This window comes from Sprattus sprattus, assembly GCF_963457725.1.
Source record: "Sprattus sprattus genome assembly, chromosome: 11".
Classification (NCBI taxonomy): domain Eukaryota; kingdom Metazoa; phylum Chordata; class Actinopteri; order Clupeiformes; family Clupeidae; genus Sprattus; species Sprattus sprattus.
In genome coordinates this window covers 6240135-6262634 of record NC_137909.1, presented here as the reverse complement: position 1 = coordinate 6262634, position 22500 = coordinate 6240135, and the positions used below count along the sequence as shown (strand labels likewise).

The 22500-nt window shown below is 49.9% G+C and overlaps 1 protein-coding gene across 1 annotated transcript in view; it reads right to left on the bottom strand.

The window, feature by feature from the left end:
* The window catches only part of wdr7 (WD repeat domain 7), a gene marked incomplete at its 3' end in the record, with an annotated part of 157500 nt that overhangs the window by 79342 nt on the left and 55658 nt on the right, over positions 1 to 22500 (bottom strand). The window contains exon 22 of the mRNA XM_080847060.1: positions 18277 to 18387. Within this exon, the coding sequence (XP_080703186.1) occupies positions 18277 to 18387 (111 nt within the window). The remainder of the gene's footprint in view (positions 1 to 18276; positions 18388 to 22500) is intronic.

The following is a 22500-nucleotide window of genomic DNA, read 5'->3' as shown; positions in this document are numbered from 1 at the left end:
TGGGTCAAATGTCAGCCGGCAGATACAGTGTGTGTGATCCGCTGAGTCAGGGCCAGATGAGGGGGGGCCCCACTGTACCCCTTCCCCCCCCCCAACACACACACACACACACACACACACACACAGACACACACACACACAAACACTCACTCACAAACATACTCAAACACACATTCACACACAGACAGACATACCCACACCCACCTCATAGAAATGTATGTAGAACTGATATGAACTTATCCTAATAAATGCACTTTTTAACATTTAAGACTTAGTTAGAAGTTAATATTAATATTAACATTTAAAACTTAAGTAGAACTTAGAAGTTAATATTTAAATGATTTCATTAATATACTATGTTGATATGGTCAAAGCCCATTTTCCAAACAATGAAAACTATATACATGCTAGCCCTAAGAAAAATGCTCTAAAAGTAACAACAATATGGAGGGAATCTGCCAACCAAGTGTCACACACACACACACACACACACACACACACACACACACACACAAACACACACACACAGTCCTTCTCTCTCCTGACCCAGGCAGAACTCTTTCCTTCCTAGAACACAAAGAAAGCAACGACAACACACTCGCACTGAGGGGCTACACACACACACACACACTCCAGCAGTTTTCTGAGGGGTTTAGGGAGTGACTGCAATGAGTGGTACACAGAGGAAGGGCCTCTGCTAAGAGGGCAATTATAGTCTAATGAGGCTGTGTGTGTGTGTGTGTGTGTGTGTGTCTGTCTGTGTGTGTGTGTGTGTGTGTGTGTGTGTGTGTGTGTGTGTGTGTGTGTGTGTGTGTGTGTGAGTAGCTATAGAGAGGCAGGCAGGGTGTAGAGGAGCAGGTGCTGGCGAGTGTGTGTGTGTGTGTGTGTGTGCGCCTCTCTGCTACTGTGACCCAGCGTGACGTTGGTCTCACTGACCCTATTGTTCCCTAAGGGGGCTCATCTCTGCCCCCCACACAATCTTTCAGATGGACACACTTTTGTCTGCCCCTCCCTCTCCCTCTCGTCCTCCTCCTGCCTCTGTCCCTCCAGCAGCCCCCCCCCCCCCCCACCCCCCGCACACACTATGGTCCCCCGTAACGGTCCCTCTCTGGCAGGCCTGCTCTGACCCCCAGGAGTCCATGCTTCTGGAGCGGCCCGGTCTCCTCAGGCGGTTGGGGCAGGTGCGGCCTGCCAGTGCCAGAAATAAACTTTTGCTTTACTGGGATTTTTGTGTTTTTATCTCCGTTTCATTTCCATGAAAACTGCCACACATCCAGGCAGCCAGCCAGGCAGGGAGCGACCGAGGGCCTCCAGGGGGCCTCCCCAGCCCAGCACACAGGCCCCCTGGTCATGAGCCTGGATGGACCTGGGGAATCTGCCCCAGGAGGGACCATCTGTCACCCCCCCCCCCCCCACCCCCTTCTCCAAACCTCATGTTCAAAAAGAGAAAAATAAATACGGCGCGAAAGGGGGCCTCCCTGGCCGCAGAAGTCAACCATCCTACAAAGTTCCCGCTGGGATCCGTTTAAGGGGCTTAGGGTCGGGCCAGGCTGGGGCCGCTGGCAGCGCCTTACCCCCTCGTGGGGGCCCCTCCAACGGGCCGGGCCCTCGATCAAAGGCCCTTTTAATTTGGGTTTAATCAGGGAGGCGCAGGGGAGAGGGGAGCAGGCGCAGGCCATTGTCAGGACACCGAGGCATCCTGCCCGCCCAATACTGGACACTTCAAAGCAACAGCTACCCTCCTCCAAACACACACACACACACACACACACACCGCCTTGCAACAAGCACCTCCTTTCTTAACTGTTATTTTTCTGTCCCCCCTGGTGCTCCAGGCTGGAGCGTCCTACTCACAGCGGACCTCTGTGTGGTTAAATATTAATCTGTCTGAATCTCAGAATCTGTTCTCATCCTTAAGGATGGCCTTTGTCTCCTACTGAATTATTCTCAATTACAAACATGTTCACACAACCCACCCACCCCCCCCCCACACACACACACACACACACACACACACACACACACACACACACACACACACACACACACAACATAAAACATAAAGAAACAGATGAATTTCAGAAACCTTGCCTAATGAGGAGAAAAGCAATGGACCCCACACCGTAGTGCATTTTCGCCTCCTCACAAACAGTAGGAGAAACAAGCGCTCTGAAGGTTCTTCCATTGATATTCAATCTCCCTAGAAGTTAAGTCCATTTTATTTAGCTTCCAAAGTTCTAATTACAAGTGGGGTCAATAAATCAATAGCTCCGATTTGATCCGCTGCTAATTTGAACTGGATTCCTTTCCAGAGGGGGAAGGAGGTGGGACCAGATGAAAGAGAATGGCATAGGCACCCGCTCAGTCATCACAAACCCCCGAGTGACTTGGGTCATGTTGGCCATCAACTGCTCACAACACGCCTCTGGACTATCCACAGAGGAGAAGGAGGAAGAGGAGGAGGAGGAGGAGGAGAAAGAAAATCAAGAGAAGGATACAGATAAGAGAGGATATGGAGATGAGATTAGAGCGCTCTACAGGGTTCCTCAATGAGCACCCAGGGAGGTGAGGGGAGGTGAGGAGAGGGGAGGAGAGGGGAGGAGAGGAGGGGAGGTGAGGAGAGGGGAGGAGAGGAGGGGTGAGGGGAGCTGAGAGGAGGTGCTGCACCCATGCTTGACACCTCTGGAGGGGAAGCGTGCCAAGGGTGGGATCATGTAACAGAGCTGCTTCCTTAATGTAGGGCCAACTATTTTCCGTTATGAAAAAAATGCATTTTCCGTTTCACATTTTGGTGATTCCATTTTTTTTCCGTTTCAGCTCATTTTGTTCACCCTGATGTAGATTGACGGCTAAAAATGAGTGAATAATATGTGCACTTTTTAAATTGTTGTTTGCCAGCCATCAACAGAACAGAAGACTCATTTTTTTTTTTAATGCCATTGGGAAGACAAGCGAGTGAATGTGACTGAATGTGGGTGTTTGCGCCAACCGTTAAAAAGGGGGGCGTGGCCGGAGCGGAATTCAGCACAGACGTGACATTTTCTCAGTGGTTTTGTTTTTTAATAAATATTTATTCATCGTTGCAATTGTTAATGTTTATTTAGCCTTGCAGCCCAAAATACAGGGGAATTTGGGCGATTTGTATGCACAAAATGATGTTTCCATTTCAAAGTTGCAATTCCGTTTCAAAGGGTACATTCCACAAATTCTGTCTGTTTTCCGTTATTGTGGAAAATCATTGGCCCTATTAATGTCTTTACACATAAGCAGCCACGACTCTCCAACTCACAGACACACATCCCAGTGAGGAGAAAAGGAATGGTGTATGTGTGTGCTCCTCAGCTTTTCTGTTCTCCCCAGACCATCAATTACACCTGCTCCTCTCCCCTTGTGTCCTACTCCTCACTGCTCTCCTTGTGTCCTACTCCTCACTGATCTCCTTGTGTCCTACTCCTCACTGCTCTCCTTGTGTCCTAATCCTCACTGCTCTCCTTGTGTCCTACTCCTCACTGTTCTCCTTGTGTCCTACTCCTCACTGCTCTCCTTGTGTCCTAATCCTCACTGCTCTCCTTGTGTCCTACTCCTCAGTGTTCTCATTGTGTCCTACTCCTCACTGCTCTCCTTGTGTCCTACTCCTCACTGATCTCCTTGTGTCCTACTCCTCACTGCTCTCCTTGTGTCCTAATCCTCACTGCTCTCCTTGTGTCCTACTCCTCACTGCTCTCCTTGTGTCCTACTCCTCACTGCTCTCCTTGTGTCCTACTCCTCACTGCTCTCCTTGTGTCCTACTCCTCAGTGTTCTCATTGTGTCCTACTCCTCACTGCTCTCCTTGTGTCCTACTCCTCACTGCTCTCCTTGTGTCCTACTCCTCACTGCTCTCCTTGTGTCCTACTCCTCACTGCTCTCCTTGTGTCCTACTCCTCACTGCTCTCCTTGTGTCCTACTCCTCACTGCTCTCCTTGTGTCCTACTCCTCACTGCTCTCCTTGTGTCCTACTCCTCACTGATCTCCTTGTGTCCTACTCCTCACTGATCTCCTTGTGTCCTACTCCTCACTGTTCTCCTTGTGTCCTACTCCTCACTGATCTCCTTGTGTCCTACTCCTCACTGATCTCCTTGTGTCCTACTCCTCACTGCTCTCCTTGTGTCCTACTCCTCACTGATCTCCTTGTGTCCTACTCCTCACTGTTCTCCTTGTGTCCTACTCCTCACTGCTCTCCTTGTGTCCTACTCCTCACTGATCTCCTTGTGTCCTACTCGTCAATCTTCTCCTTGTGTCCTACTCCTCACTGATCTCCTTGTGTCCTACTCCTCACTGATCTCCTTGTGTCCTACTCCTCACTGTTCTCCTTGTGTCCTACTCCTCACTGATCTCCTTGTGTCCTACTCCTCACTGATCTCCTTGTGTCCTACTCCTCACTGCTCTCCTTGTGTCCTACTCCTCACTGATCTCCTTGTGTCCTACTCCTCACTGTTCTCCTTGTGTCCTACTCCTCACTGATCTCCTTGTGTCCTACTCCTCACTGATCTCCTTGTGTCCTACTCCTCACTGATCTCCTTGTGTCCTACTCCTCACTGTTCTCCTTGTGTCCTACTCCTCACTGATCTCCTTGTGTCCTACTCCTCACTGATCTCCTTGTGTCCTACTCCTCACTGCTCTCCTTGTGTCCTAATCCTCACTGCTCTCCTTGTGTCCTACTCCTCACTGCTCTCATTGTGTCCTACTCCTCAGTCTTCTCCTTGTGTCTCCTTTTGACATTTCCATAGATATTTGTCCACGCTGGGCCTCCTCCCTGTCCACGTCTTCTCTGACATGAACTTGTTCTCTGTTTCAGTGAGGAAGACAAAGCTCACTGTCAACGGCCTGACACAAACTAGCCTAACCCCCGAAACTGGACCATTCCACTGCAGACCTTTAGAAGAGAGGCGAGCGGAAGAGCTGGACCTGAGTGCCATCCCCGGTGTGCCCGCCCACATCTGCTCTCAAATGTGCTGGACTCTACCTCACTGCGTGTAATCACATCACCACCACAAGGACCCGCTGCCCTCATGGAACACTGTGTGTCTATCCTGTCAGAGGACTCTGATAACAAGCACCTTCATCAACACACACACACACACACACTACTGTCACCCAGAAAGCCACCTCTTCCCCAGACTCATTGCTCATGTAGGCTATTTCCCGTTTACAGTATAGGAGGGGGGTTCAGAGAGGCCCCCACCTGCTCCAGTAATCAGATTCCTCAGTGCACATCCATTACAATTACACCCCCTCTCCCTCTATCCATCCATCTCTCTCTCTCTCTTTCTTTCACGTGTGCGCGCGCACATGCAATTGCTCTCTCCCTCTCTCTGCCTCCCCCCCCCCCCCGGTGCGGTGCAGCTGAGGCAGGGCTTTCTGGAGCGCAGGGGTAGCCAGAGACCCCCCCCCACCCCCATCCCCACCCCAGGGGTAGCCAGAGACGGCGCTGGGAAACGGATGAGGTGAATGGGAGGGAGTGGGCTGGGCAGAATCTATCCCACAGTTCTACAGGAGAGCCTGGGCAGTGTGCTATGAGCTGAGCTGAGAGGGAGAATGAGAGAGAGGAGAGAGAAGAGAGGGAAGGGGTGGGTTTCAGGCACAAAAGGACACATCGGATTCACACTGTGCTCACCTGGCCCTGAAGGAGTAGGCTACTGAGAGCCAACAGTCTGCTAGCCCATCAACAGCCTCACAGCTGACACACACACACACACGCATCAGCCACACACACACACGCATCAGCCACACACACACACGCATCAGCCACACACACACACGCATCAGCCACACACACACACACATCAGCCACACACACGCACACACGCATCAGCCACACACACGCACACACGCATCAGCCACACACACACACGCATCAGCCACACACACGCACACACGCATCAGCCACACACACACGCGCGCACACGCACACGCGCGCACACGCACACGCACACGCACACGCACACGCACACGCACGCACGCACACACACACACACACACACACACACACACACACACACACAGACGCATACAAACAAACACAAATACACCACCATATACAGAGAGAGAAAGAGGGAGGGAGTGATCAGCAAAGTCTCTCAAAGAAAACCAGGACGTGTTTACCCTTATCAATACTCCAATCCATCTATGGCCTTTGCTGATTGATTAGTGACAGAGCACGCAGTGCCGACAGCACAGCTTAAATAGATGAGCTAAAGACTCACAAAGGCAGGGCCAGTGTGTGTGTGTGTGTGTGTGTGTTTGTGTATGTCTCCGTAACCTCCTTGACATACGAAATCCATGAACGTATTGAGTCAAAACAACACAGAATAGACAACACATTTTCATTCATTATTTTATCTTCCATAACAGTAAAGTCACAGGCGTCGTGTATTCCCCCCCGACTGTATGTTTTGGAATACTATAAGGCAACGAACCTCCGTAAGACTTGTAAAAGATGCGAGACCGGACATGTAATTCACGAGGCAGTAATTCCAGATTGTTGTGAAAAGCCCAAGATGAGACATTAGCTAGTCAGTTTGCAACATGGAGCCAGTCGATCCGAATCACGCTTCTATTGAGAGAGTTCTCTTCCCGCTTCTAAACATTTGTCTTATTCACTGCTTCATTTACGTTTCCACAAGCAACATGACCACTGGTCACTTTAACACTTTAATCCTATAGTTCCAATTCCCATTGAAGCGGTGGAACACGATTATCATTAATGATACTAGTTCACCAGGGACAGACTTCACCGTATTGCTCCTATTCCCACCTGACACCATCACGGCATAAAAACGTCAAATAAATAAACGTCTTTCAGTGAGACTGGGAATAGGTTATATGTTTAAATGTGCTTCTGTGTGTGTGCCTGTGTGTGTGAGTGTGTGCGAGAGAGAGAGAGATAGTTCATCCACATTCACATGCATATACACACACTAAATATGTCAGAAAAATACTTAAACAAGCCTGGTGTGGTTCAATCTATCTAATCAGGTAAGTGAATACATATCTGACGTATTCCAGGTCTCCCACACAGTGGCACACTGGTGGTTCACGATAGGGAATGCAGCACTTCTCCTCCATCAGAGTGACAGTGAACGGCTAGTCTGTGCTCCCTCCATCCCCAACCCCACCCTCCTGTTCTTTCTCATTCTGCCAAAGGCAAAATCATCATCAAAAAGCACATGGAGTTTTCAGAAGGCCTGGGTCTGCTCACTCACTCACTTAAACACAGTGTCCGGCTGAGGCTTCAGTGCGCCTGCAGACAGTCAGCGGACTCAGAAGATGCTTCCTGGGAGTCGTGACGGCAGCAGCCAGCCTGCTGGCGAGGTCTGGTACTGCAGGCCCTGATGCCGGACGAGGGGAGGCCCCAACTGAGTGCTCCTCATCCGTCTGGATTACGGCACACTTAGCTTATGCCGAGTTCCTTTCCCGCTAGCCGCTTCAGTGCCAACAGCAAGGCGTCTATGTGTGCATGCGTGTTTGTTTGTTTGTTTGTGTGTATGTTTTTTTTATTTATTGTTTGTGTGTGTGTATGTGTGTGTGTATGTGTAAGTGTGTGTGTATATATTAGTGTGTTTATCACTCTCACTCCACTCTCTGTCTAGCTCTCGATGGCCAGCTCTGACTGTACCTGGTAAGCAGTATGGTTGTGCCCCACACAAAAGTCTTCCAGAAAAGTTGTGTCTGTTGCTTTCAACCTTATACATATTTGATATAGTAGCATACCATCTGCATTAGACTCAAAGGCTAAGGGGTAAGGAAACGTTGGGCAATCTGTGGGTAGGTGGGGGTGGCACTGGACCCCCCTGGGTGCCACTGTGTGGTGGACTGGGCCGGGCCTGAGAGGCCCTGAGGGGGACAGAAGGACTGAAAGTGTGTTTATTTGTCTTTTATTCTGATTTTTACTGCGCAGTCTTCAGATTTACGAGAGCTCAGTGGCCACCCCAAGGGCAGTGCTTTGTCTTTGTGACGAGCGCTCGTAAACTCAGTGCCAGACATGCTCCTCTTCTCTCCTCTCATCTCATCTCATCTTCTCCACTCCTCCTCCTCCTCTTCATCACTCTCTCCTACTGACCTTCATCACACTCTCCGACCCCTCTGGCACAGGTGAATGATGTAGAGGGAGAGTTATACCAGAAGACCTCGAAGTGGCAACGTACACTACAGGGCACTGACCCCCCCCCCCCCACACACACACACACACACACACGCACTCACTCACACGCACACACACGCAGTGATTCAACAGAGTGGCAGGTGCCTGTGACATTCAATCAGAAAAGAAAAAAAAGAAGAAAAAAAGAATGACAGACTTCATATCTTACTTTGTCTGCTAGATTTGAGTGAGCTAGCCATGCAAGCATGCCCTGTGTATAAAACACTCTGGTCAGGGAGCCAGACGTTATGAAGTCATCAGGTCAGTCTGCTGCTAATGGAGCTCCCACTGCCCTGTCCAAGGCTTAGCGCCATCGGATGTACTCAGAGCCAACAGTCTGCTAGCCCATCAACAGCCTCACAGCTGACACACACACACACACACACGTACGCATCAGCCACACACACACACTCACACACACACACACACATACACACACACACACACGTATCAGCCACACACACACACACACACACAAACACACACACACACACACACATGTACGCATCGGCAACACACACACACATCATCCACACACACACACACACACTCACACACATACACACACACACACACACACGCGTATGCATCAGCCACACATACACACACACAAACACACACACACGTACGCATCAGCCACACACACACACACACACACACACACACACACACACACACAAACACATGTACGCATCGGCAACACACACACACACACACATCAGCCACACACACATCAGCCACACACACACACGCATCAGCCACACTAACTCAGTGTGTGTATGTGGGGGTGGGGGTGGAGGTCCAGCTGCGTGCGTATGTGTGGCCGTGTGGCTGTGTTGGGGAGCCCTCCTGAGGGCTGGCTGGTGAGCTGCAGGGGGGCTTTGTGTGTCTGTTAGCCCCCCTAGCCCGAGAAGCCGAGGACCAGCAGCGCAGGGCGTGCGCACGGGGTCAGGGGTCAAATTCCCCCATGACCCCCCAAAATGAAGGACCGGCCGCTGACAGATTGCCCTCCGCTTCCCTAATGCATCTCTTTACCCCTCTCTCTCTCTCTCTTTACCCCTCTCTCTCTCTCCCTCTCTCTCTTTCTATCTCTCTTGTTCTCTCTCCCCAAAGATTACACCCCAGCCTAGACTACAATTAGAGTGACTAGAGAAAAGACGCTGGACGATAGGATGAAGGAGGGAGAAATGGAGAGGGGGAGGAAGGGTGGGGGTCAAGGAGAGAGACGGACAGAGAAAGAAAATGAGGGGAGAAAAGGCACCCGTAGTCAGAGAGATGAGTGTTTGGGAGAAGTGCGCTTTAAAAGAGATAACAGGGGAAGCAAACCTGCAGGAGAATGAGACACAGCAGCGCAGACCGATGCGATTAATAAAGACAAAAGGCCCATTGGAGAGCAGCGCTTCTTCTCCTCCGTGCCAAAGGCTTTAGCGGCTGCTTTTCTCACCCCCGCCATAGATTTATTGAACACCGAGACCTTCTCAAAAGCCAGCCTTTTCTGACAAACAATATTCCTCCTCGCCTGGGTTAACACTCAATCAATGCGCAGTGAAAACATAAATACAAACAAATAGAAAGAAGAAAAAAAGATATCACAGAGGCATATACACACACTGCTGGAGACGGATGTGAGCGAGGGAGGAGGGAGAGAGAGAGCAGAAGGAATGAAAGGAGCAGAAGGGGAAGAATGAGCCCAGAGCGCAGGGAAGAAAAAAAGAGGAGAGATGGGCCGCACAGATGAAAGGGAAATAAAGGATGGAGAGAGAGAGAGAACTGCTGGAGGGAGAGTGGGAGGAGGGCGAAAGAGGAGAAGCCATGGAAAAGGGTCCTTGGGGAGGTCCGAGCGGACAGGGCATGACAGGGGTCACGACCTCTGACCTGTGACATCACTGCCCTCTGCAGAGGCGGCAGAGGCAGCAGCAGGAGGCGCGCAAACAATCTGCTCAGACAAAAGAGGCTCGTCCTGTGGTACCGCTGGCCGCTCGCCAAGAGCCACCACCTCTCGCCTTCCACACCACCCACTCCTGTCCATCCCTCCTGTCAGCGCACAGCTCTGGACCTCACTGCTCTCTGAAGACCAAACTTCACTGGCGCTGGTTGTTTTAAGCCAAACAGACATACATACACAAACGACACCATGACTGCGGGGGGGGGGGGGGGGGGGGGGTCGCTGTCACCCTACTTCAGGAAGTTCATCCATTTTGGGAAAATTACTCGAAATGAGCAAATCGTGGATTCCCTGGGCTGACTGTATTGGATTAGCGAGAGAGGCTAGCATTTCAGAAAACCCAATCAGCCGCTCTTAATAACATCAGAGGTGACGGCAGCTTCACCCCCTGACCTCCGACCTCTCCGGACTGCTGAGTGTGGACCCTAATGTGACAGCGTGGCTCGGCGGGAGGCCACTGGAGCCCACTCTGACCCCCAACAGCAAGGGTGAGGACACACACTTCTGTCTAATAAACTTAAACAGAGGATAAGATTGCAATGGGCCATACAGCTAAGACACCTTCTGCAGTGGAGGACCTTTTCAATGGTATTCCTAAAATACAAAAAAATGGTGAAAAGTACTCAGTTCTCACCGTAAGGTCTTATGAGTGTAAATTGTGGACATTTTTTGCAGCTAATATTTATCTCACTCACAGAAATGGACATTAATCCATCATAGTTAAATTATAGAAAGTACGCGTGAAGCGATATTTTCTTTTTAAAACAACCACAACATTTTGAAATCATCTGAAGTTGTTCCTCGAAAGGAAACGGTAATCGGTTGAATGGTTCAGTCTTTACATCTGGTGATTGAGACACATGCTGGTGCGATGCGTTCGGCTCCCCCCGCCTCAGAGTGGACAAAATGGCGGCTAGCTGCACTGGAGGAGACTGGAGCGAGGCTACAGACGCAGCTCTGCGCTGGTGACCTGAGCGGCCACCAGTCAGGGGTCATGGGGTCACAGGCCCAAACCCGGACCGAGGGCCCCCTTGGAGACTTAACTCAGCCTCCACGTCACTCGGATTAACGCAGCTGTTTAAAATGCGCCCCCTCGTCCTATGGGAGCGGCACGGATAAAGACAACACCCCGCACCGCAGGACGACACGCCAGGCACTGAGCCGGCTGAAAGACATGAAACGGGTCTCAAACTGTGGCTGAGCTTGGCGGTGAACTCTGACCCCTGCAGAGCTTTATGAAATTAAAGACTTTTAAAAAAGGAGTTCTGGTAGGGATTCGCTAGATTGTTGAAAATGCACCTGGCGCAGATTACTCAAGTCGTTGAGGGGATTTTCTCAGACGATTCCAGGCTTTCAGGTGTTTGTAACCATCAGAGGGGGATATTGTGCACTTGAAGAGGCGCTAAGCCCTCCAGCTCAGGTGCATTTCCTCCACTTGGTCAGGCCCACTGCGCTAAAGGAGGACAGAACAAAAACACAACCCAACGTCTGCAGAGGAGAATGTCGAGCTTCTCTTAGTCTGTCTATTTTCTTTTTTTCTTTCTTTTGCTTTTAGCTCCCGTGGAGAGAGGCTTTGTTAGGCTCTGCATGTAGCTGCGCTGCTAGGCCCGGCACTTTCCGAGAGGCTGAAGGACTGTGGGAATGTGAGGAAAATAAATAAATAAGCCGGAGCTTTTGCGGATTAGAGATAAAAGTGGTGCTGAGATGCAGGGAGGTGCGGGGAGGCTTTGGAGAGGTGCCGAGGCGGCGGCCGTCACCGGGAGACAGCCAGTGACCTTTTTCTGCTGGAGCGCTGTCCGCTGGCACACAGCTCTGTGCCGCCGCTAATCCCCCACACCTTCAACAGCTCCCCTTTCGCTCGCTCGCTCGCTCTCTTCATCTCTCTCCATCTCTCTCTCTTCATCTCTTTCCGTCTCTCTCCATCTCTCTCTCTCTCTCTCTCTCTCTCTCCATCTCTCTCTCTCTCTTCATCTCTCACACTTTCCCTCATTCCCCTTGCGCGCTCTTTCTCTCCCAAATGTCAGATCGGCAAGAGACAAGCAGCACTCAGCTGCAGGAAAGCGCTCAAATACCTCCTAGAGAGAGAGGGGGGGGGGGCTTGTACCCATAGACACCACACTGTCATTTTGAGTGCGCTTGACTGATCAGGCCAGACATATGCAGAATGGCAGTATAAAAAAGTTATATTAATATTATGATATAATATAAATAACATGAGAATGGAACAAAGAGTTGGATGCATTCTTCCATTTTTTGGCCAAAGAGACTGATGAGAGTATTTGGACAGGAAAGGGAAAGTTGTATGTGATTCAAACTTGAAGTTGTATGTTTGGTTTTGCTTTTTTCAAACCCAGCATGAAAACAGTACTGAACTGCAAAAATGTTTTTGGTGTGTCAAATATTTCCAGATCCCAAATTAATTCACATAAACTTTGCAGCTCTTTACCTCTCTGCATTCATACACAGCAGACAGAGAAAGAATAGAATGCAGATGCACCTTGCTATTGGGTGGAATGACGCTAAACAGGAGACTGAGTGATTCTTGCTTTCGTGTGGAATGGAGTCTGGAACGGTGCCTGCAACCAGGCGATACGTCCGTTACATCGCTATGGAAACTAAAGACTGAATGCTATGATCACATAGCAACCTGAGCTTTTGACCTATCCACATGCATTGGAAATCTGTCATAACACACAATGGCGCGTATTTAATACCGTCACATGTAATGATCATGGTTAACGCAGCTCCCGATCGACTCTTTATGAGCACCCGATTGACTTTGTTGCTTTGTATGTGTGTGTGTGTGTGTGTGTGTGTGTGTGTGTGTGTGTGTGTGTGTGTGTGTGTGTGTGTGTGTATCAGTTTGTCTGTGTCTGCACTATAGGTACAAGGCAGAAAGAGATCTGCAGGAAGAGCTCACCTCTCTCCCATTCGTTTGAGCTCTAATGAGATCCTCAAGGCTCCCATGCACCCCTGTGTGTGTGTGTGTGTGTGTGTGTGTGTGTGTGTGTGTGTGTGTGTGTGTGTGCTCCCACGCACCCCCGAGCTGCATTTAGTGTGGCCCAGCCCTCACCCTGCCTCTTTGGAATCAGTCTCCCGCCACAAAACACTTTTCTCATGCTACGTCTGTCAGGTTATCACACACACACACACACACACACACACACACACACACACACACACACACACACACACACACACACACACACACACACACACACACACACACACACACACACACACACACACACACACACACACACACACACACACACACACACACACACACACACACACACGGTTAAAGCCAAGGCACTGAGCAGTAAGCAAGACAGCCCTATTTATAGCTGAGGACTGGGGGGGAAAATGGCCATGTTGGATTAAGAGCAGCTCCTCCTGGTGAGTGGCTGGGGCTATTATCTCCCGCTCGCTTGATGACGGGACGAGCAGCTAATGTTTAGCGGCCTTTTTGTTGGGGGGCCGAGCGCTCCGTTTCAGCGGGATTAAGAAAAGACACTTAACAACATTAGGTGCCCAAGACAGACCCTGCACGATCGATGAGAGGGAGGGGGAGCCTCTGGAGATGACGACGCATCTCTCCCTCTCCCTCTTTCATTGTTTCTCTTCCTCCCTCTCTCTCCCCCATGCTCAGCCCCATGTTCCCTCCCTTCTCTGACCCCCGCACCTGCGTGACCTTCTGGCCCTCTCCTTAAAGAGCATTAATAACCCGGCCATCCCACCCCCCAAACCATAAACGTCATGCAATACATTAACCACAGACAGCTTTTCCTTTAGCTACAACCAGCACTCACACACACACACTCACACACACACACACACACACACACACACTCACACGCACAAACATGAAAAGATTTCGGGAAAGTGTATCAATTTCACATTAAACTAACTGCAGTCTAACAAAAACAAATCCTTAGATTTAACACTGCAGTCCTAGAGACTAATAAACAGTATTACACCACAGCCTTAAAGGGAAAATCACTAAAGGTAGCCGGCAGAAGAAGCTCTCCCACACCATCCACTGCTGTGCTGAATAACAAAATCACAACAACAGTCAAGGGTCTTCATACCAACCCTGTAACACTTCTCTCCAGGGAGCAGGCTATCCACTCCCACAAACACACATAGGTGCACACAAGTGCCAACACCACACAGCCTGGATCCGAACGAAGCCTGGTGCAGAGCCTTGTGAGTAATCACCACGGCGATGCCTCGCCCAGAAAAACCAAATGGTGCTCTCTGGCCAGCCGGGCGCGCCTGCCGCAGCCAGTCAATAGCATGCGCGCCGCCTGACAATTTATCATTTTGCACTGCTCATTTTTCACGTATTGACAATGTGTTTTTCCATTTATTTTTCGCAGTATTAAATCTGTTAGCCGGGCTAACTAAAACAGAGGCAGGTCGCTGGATGTGCGGGGCTGAGGACCGCTTCTCTCGCTAACGCTACGTTTTCGAGGCCAACATTTCTGCTTTCTGTCTTTATTTACAAAAAAAATACTACACCAATACCAATCAGATGGCCCCTGGACCCTGAGGCAGCCGCCCTGGTCCCACGGTGAAAGCCCAGATTGAAACCCGGCTCAAGCAGATCCATTACTGCTCTGCCACTCCACTTTAAACACCAACCAAGGGGAAGAGAAAAGATCTGCAGGGTTTTTTCTCTGCTTTGCTAATACATCTGCTACAATCTCTGAGAAAACAATGATTTTTTTTTTTTTTTACCCCTGTACAGATCTGATGGACGTGTCTGGACAGCCACGGGGCAAAAAGGCATTCAGTGCCAGAGACACAGAGTGATGGTGGATGGAGGCCAGGAGATGGTGACTAGCGGTGCTTTTTCAAAAAGGCCCAGAGCTCTTTTAGAAATCACTCTTCCAATGGGTCCCAAATACCCCTCCAGAATGTCCACACTAACCCACTGACCTGCATGCATCAGATCTGAGAGGGGTGCGCTGACGCTGGAGCACACGGGGCCTGGGGCTGGGTGCTTTTCACCTGCGTTGGGATTCTGTGAGGGTGTCTGTCAGCTCTCACCCAATTGGTTCATTAAGGTCTCTAAGTGGATGTGTTCGCGGGATCAACCGCGCTAATCTACTAATGAAACTACCAGTGTCCCTGGATGGTGTCCGTGATACAGAAAACTGCATGGGCAGCAACTTCTGCCTCAGCTCCCCCCTCCACCCCCACACTACAAAGCACACCTCAGCTGATGCCAATGATTTGATTGTTATTGCTGGGTTTTAATAGGATTAAACCTCAAATGGAGGCCTGGTGGCCATTGATCGGGGGGACAGAGTGTAGTGACGCCATAGGACACGAACACGCTCACACTCCAACTAGCAGCGCCTTGGAAAGAGCCATGCTAACTCGCAGTGCCTTATGAAGAGCTATACTAACTGGCAGTGCCTTATGAAGCGCCATGCTAACTAGCAGTACCTTATGAAGAGCTATACTAACTAGCAGTGCCTTGTGAAGAGCCATGCTAACTAGCAGTAAGTTATGAAGCGCCATGCTAACTAGCAGTGAGTTATAAAGCACCATGCTAACTAGCAGTGCCTTGTGAAGCGCCATACTAACTAGCAGTGCCTTATGAAGCTATATACTAACTAGCAGTGCCTTATGAAGCTATATACTAATTAGCAGTGCCTTATGAAGATCTATGCTAACTAGCAGTGCCATATGAAGAGCTATAGTAACTAGCAGTGCCTTATGAAGAGCTATACTAACTAGCAGTGCCTTATGAAGCTCTATACTAACTAGCAGTGCCTTATGAAGTGCCATGGGAGATAAAACTAAAGAAGTCAACAGCTGGTCAACACCCACAGTGTTCTGAATTCAAAAGCCAACAGCATACTGAAAGTGTGTCTATACACGTGTGTGTGTGTGTGTGTGTGTGTGTGTGTGTGTGTGTGTGTGTGTGGAGAGAGTGAGTGGGAGAGAGGGATAGGTTTACACACAGATCAGTGTTTTTTTTTAGGGTTGTACGGCCACACATGGGTTTCCTTTGTAACACTGGAGTGTATGAGCTAGCAATAAAAGAGAAATATGCGGATTTAAAGATGCCTTCCCACGTGCACACACACACACACACACCGCTGTAAATGTCCTGTATTTGTCTGGCGCAGCTGACAGCGACACCCTTTGGAGTGGGCTTGGTATCAATCACAGCTCAAGGTGACACATAGCTCTGCAGTGTTTTCACCAGCAAGAGACTTCTCACTATAACACACTCCTCTTCTCACCTCTTCTCCCTCTCTTTCTCCCTGTCGCTCTGTCTATCCCTCACCCCCCACTCTCTTTTCACCTTCTGTCGTACACACACACACACACACACACACACACTTGCTCCCACAGTAATGAGTGATGGTTGTGTGTCTGACATCAGGCAGCACGGCAGGCTATCACAGCAGCACCTTGGAGGGGGAGAGTGTCATTACTTTCACAATAATAACAGTGCACTGGCCTGTCACAGAGGAGAGATGCACAAGTAGGGCTTACCTTAGACCTCTCTCACACACACACAAAAAGAGAGAGAGAGAGACACACACACACACACACACACACACACACACACACACACACACGCACACAAAGACACACAAACAAACACACACACACACACACACCTAAAAACCCACTTTCTTTTGTCCCCCTCTGTCAATCTCTTCCACACCTGAGACCAGCTTTGAAGACAGGTATGTTTCTTGCTGTATCGAGTGAAATACATCCGGCCTTATTGGTTCAGGTCAAAGGGATAGCTGTCAGTCCTGGACCCAATATTTATATCTGCGATCTTTGGGATCATGCATGTTTTGGCAGCTCACACACTCTACACACACAATACTGCTGAATCAGTTTACAGAAGAAAAAAAGTTACCGTCTGCTTGTCTCGCTCTCTTCTGATTACTCGTTACTTTTCCTGAAAGCACACAGACAGCACCGTCTGGGGCCTCGTGCTCTGTGAGGGATTTACTACTGTCTACAACCTTCTCAGTGCAGCACACTCTCACCTGCCTCCTCTCAGCTCTTTACAAACTCTAACGTCTCCCTCCTACAGTCTCTCAAAGCATGAGGACTACATTTCAAATGCTTCACTGTTCGTGTGTGTGTGTGTGTGTGTGTGTGTGTGTGTGTGTGAACCCTGTGATGAGCAGGAAATGGGATTTTCAGGGAGACTGAAGGAGGAAGATGAGAAGACAAGTGGAGGGGATGTGGAGATGCTGTCAATCTCCTGAGAACTGAGGTCCGCGGCCCAAAGTGGTGCCCAGCTCTTTGCTGTTGTGTTTGTGTGTGTGTGTGTGTGTGTGTGTGTGTGTGTGTGTGTGTGTGTGTGTGTGTGTGTGTGTGTCTGTCTGCTTATCTCAAGAGCTGACACGGGACACACTAGTCTCATTTCTACCACTAGCCACCCCTCTGCCACTGGCTCCTCTGATATTCATCTCCCATTAGAGGAAACACCTGAAGAAACAACCGGTGAACATACATACATTTAAGTATGTGCTGAGCCACACACACACACACACACAAAAACCAGCACTGAGCTCTCTCCTGGCATGGGCACACACACACACACACACACACACACACACACACACACACACACACACACACACACACACACACACACCAAGCACTGGTGTCAAAGGGAGATGGGAGATGCTCAGCTAAATGAACCACATAGTACAGTCCCGTCTTCCTCTGGCTTCCCCCTGATGTCTGATCAGCTCTACTCCACTCACTGCTATGAACAGTGGACCTGGCCCTGATGTCTGATCAGCTCTACTCCACTCACTGCTATGAACAGTGGACCTGGCCCTGATGTCTGATCAGCTGTACTCCACTCACTGCTATGAACAGTGGACCTGGCCCTGATGTCTGATCAGCTGTACTCCACTCACTGCTATGAACAGTGGACCTGGCCCTGATGTCTGATCAGCTGTACACCAATGGCATTATGGCCAATCAAATGCTCAGCTCTGGGAGTTTGTGCTGCATCCACTTGTCCATAAATAGTCAATTATTGATCATGTGCTGTGTGTGTGTGTGTGTGTGTGTGTGTGTGTGTGTGTGTGTGTGTGTGTGTGCAGTGTCCACATGAGGTTAAGGGGAAAAAAAGTGCCTTGTGCCTACCTGCAGTGATGTCATCGTCTGTCACGTCTATCTCCTCTTCCTGGACTTTGACCTCCACTGGCTGCGGTTCAGGGGGTGGTGGGATTGGCTGCGGCGCCTCAGTTGCTGTGGCTACAAGGAGACACACACGCACACGCACACACACACACACACACACACACACACACACACACGTAGGTTAGCCAAAGGTTATTGTCCTGCTTTCATTCTTCTGCAGCGTAGTAGCTCATTAAGCTGAGGTAGTGGTGACAACCAATTCAGGAAGGACATAGTGCCCCCCCCCCCCCAACAAGCACACAAAGACATACACAGTTAATGTCCCTCATTTTCCTTGTTTCCTTCTGCCTTTGCTAAGTAGCTCATCAGGGCTCGTGGGGGGGGGGATTGCATTATTAGTAGCTTTATTAGCCTGTAACCCTTCTGCGATTACACCCATTTTTATTCGCCAGGCTAATTTAGCCCTTATCCTGGAATTACCAATTAAAATAAGCTTTTCATTAGAGCCAGCCAAATGAATCAATGCTGCTTAAAGGTGAGAATGAGCTAATCTCTGCTTTGTGCTAATTAATGAACGAGCCCTCAGTGAGGAGAAGGGGACAGTAACAGAGGGGGGGAGTGGAGGCTAGACCGTCTTCTTCGTGCTGTAGGATGGTAGGCTACAACACACACACACACACTCTTTCTTTCTCACACACATACAAAGGCAATAAACATCTCGTTGTGCTACTTTTGCTGTTGCCATATTGACAAGATTTTGCGCGGCTGGCATTTGATGAAGAGTGTGAATCTGTGGGAGGAGGAGGAGGATGGGATTGATTAGTGGCTGCCCGGCCGAGAACACGCTGCTTTATGTTTCAATTAACCTCCGCCACGGAGCGGCCACGTGCTTAAAGAGAACGCAGCGCTTTCAAGCCTCCCTCTCTCTACGGAGGGAACGACAAGCCCTTGACAGGGTTGAACAGAGGGCTGTGTCTCTAAGTGTGTGTGTGTGTGTGTGTGTGTGTGTGTGTGTAAGGTCATGGTGGCAGCTAAAACCGTCTCTTAATGCATGGTAGAATACAAATAATTTTGCCCTGTCTATTGTTGAGGTTTATCTTTATTTCCCTTCATATTGCTTCCCACTGCACATGAGGCTGGAGAGAGACAAGCAGTGTGGACACATGTGTCCAATTTCCGATTTCAGTCCGATTTAAATTGGATATTGGACACATGTTTCTCCCCAGAACTAGATTCATTGTGTCCGACTTGAGTCCGACTGGACTCCGATGTAAACCCCTGGACACACGATTCGATTCCGCTGGTAATTGGACTGGGCGCGCATGTGTCTCTCGTATCTGATTCAAATTGGACAACAACAACTTTTGCACGTGCTTGAGATCGTGCCCACAGACATATACATGCATCATATATAATGTATATGATATGATAAACGCTGCTAGACGCTCAGTTCTTGTGCTCCCTCTCATTCACGTTGAAATACTGAAAGTGAAAGTGAAACTTTGAAACTGGAACGCAACTGTTTGGGACAGAACGCTAATTCAGTGAACAAATATTTTCATATTACTTTCCACCAGTTGTTAGTCATGTAATCCATTCATATCGATGTGAATCAATCAATACTAATACAACTTTAACTGTGGTGTGTTTTTGTTTCATTTCACAACGTATTTACTGTATAATCAACGGTAGCAGATGTAAACATTCCGCATTTGATTTGAACTGATGCGGCCAAGATCTAGATTGGTCACTGCCATGTGCTTTGAGATAGAGCAGTTAATCCCCCATGGAGACCCCATGGAGAGAATTGGATGGGATCGGAGTGCTGCCATCATGTGCCCGCATTGAAGGAGAGAGACAAGGAGAGAGACTGGAGAGACTAGGAGCCTGTGGGATGAGGTTGGAGATAATGATAGAATCAAAATACCTAAATAGTTCCTGACACCAAACCCAGAGCCCTAGTGGCCAGTGTGAGGTGACTGGACCACTCCAGAGCCCTAGTGGCCAGTGTGAGGTGACTGGACCACTCCAGAGCCCTAGTGGCCAGCGTGAGTGTGAGGTAACTGGACCACTCCAGAGCCCTAGTGGCCAGTGTGAGTGTGAGGTGACTGGACCACTCCAGAGCCCTAGTGGCCAGTGTGAGGTGACTGGACCACTCCAGAGCCCTAGTGGCCAGCGTGAGTGTGAGGTAACTGGACCACTCCAAAGCCCTAGTGGCCAGTGTGAGTGTGAGGTGACTGGACCACTCCAGAGCCCTAGTGGCCAGTGTGAGTGTGAGGTGACTGGACCACTCCAGAGCCCTAGTGGCCAGTGTGAGTGTGAGGTAACTGGACCACTCCAGAGCCCTAGTGGCCAGTGTGAGGTGACTGGACCACTCCAGAGCCCTAGTGGCCAGTGTGAGGTGACTGGACCACTCCAGAGCCCTAGTGGCCAGTGTGAGGTGACTGGACCACTCCAGAGCCCTAGTGGCCAGTGTGAGTGTGAGGTGACTGGACCACTGGGGCGAGTCCAGCTTCCAGGAGCAGGTGCCAGGTCAGAGAAGGATCCCACAGAGCCCACGGGATTAGAATTCCTGGGAATTTTGGGTGATGGGAACATCGTTACCCAAGCGTGTAAATTAGAGAAAGAGTGTCACACACACACACACACACACACACACACACACACACACACACACACACACAGATCAGGGGAGCCCCATAACTCAGCCCACCCCTCCCTCCCTGCTCCCTGGCCCTTCCCTGAATAGAGGAGGGCCTCCTGCAAGGTCAAACGGACCGTGTCAGCTATGACACACTACTTCTCCCCTGCCTAGTTAACCCCTGGGCCGGAGTGCAGTGCCTCGCCCCTCCTCCTGCATCCCTCTCTCCCTCCCTCCCTTTATTCATCCCGCTCTCTGTGCCTTTCCACAATCCTGTGTTAAAACTCAGAGCAGCCGTGAAGGAGAGGGTGCCATGTTTGACATCTCCTTAACAAGTCAGCTGCAGTGGGTCCATCCTGAGGAGGAGCGGTGCGGTGCGAGCCGCGCGGAGCTCCACCAAGGCCACGTTTAAGTATTAATATCACTTAGAGCGCCTCGGATTGCTGAGAGGAAGACAAGAGCTCAAACTTTGTTTAAGGAGAGGTCTGAACGTGCTTCCCTGGCAAGTGAGTTTATCCATGCTCCCCCCGTTACTCTCTCAAACCCAACATGATAGTAATGAACCTTTACTTGGCTACCATGAAGGATACACCAAAGCTTTCATCGGGTCTGGACCCTCCCCCGTCAATCAGGCCTGACCCCACGGGTAGGGGGTGTGGCAGGCCAAGATTGCAGAATCCTCCGACCCATCCCGCAGCCCCACCCCCTCATATCCTCCCTGGACCATGGCCTGCAGCAGATTTTAATCACCTGGTCATCCAAGCATCCATCCATCCATCCATCCTCTTGGCCTCCCATCCAGGGGGCCATCCTGACCCCTAGGGCCAGCTGGGTCCCTGTTATCCCAGCTTCCACACCCCTGGAGAGGGCAATCACTGGCCTGGGCAGTGAAGGGGAGCGCTGGAGGGACAACAGCAGCCTTCAACCCCAAAAACACAGAAAACCACTCCTATCTCTCACATCAGTCATAACACTCATAAGTCTCACTAACTTACACACGCACACACACATGCATTCAGGCACGAACACACACACACACAAACACACACACACACACACACACACACACGCACACACGCACACAAGCACACACGCACGCACGCACACACAAGGCACAACAATCACTAGGGAGACAGGCACGCACACACACACACACGCACACACACATGCATTCAGGCACGCACACACACACACACACACACACACACACAAACACACACACACATGCATTCAGGCACGCACACACACAAAAACACACACACACACACACACACACAAACACACACACACACAAACACACACACAAACAGACACTCACACTCACACTCACAAACACACACTCAAAGCCTCTGCACCGATTTACTGATATAACACGCCAAGGCTCTTGGGCGAGGAGCGAGGGCTACTAGTGGCAGCGGAGGAAAAATTATAGAAAGATAGAAAAACTAAAGATGGAAGAAGGATAACCCGTAAGAGAAAGGATAAACAGAACACCAAAAGAAAGGTAGATGACAGAGGGAAAGCTGGAGAGAAAGGAAAAAGAAGGAAAGACAGAGACAGACAGAGAGACAGAGAGAGAGATACAC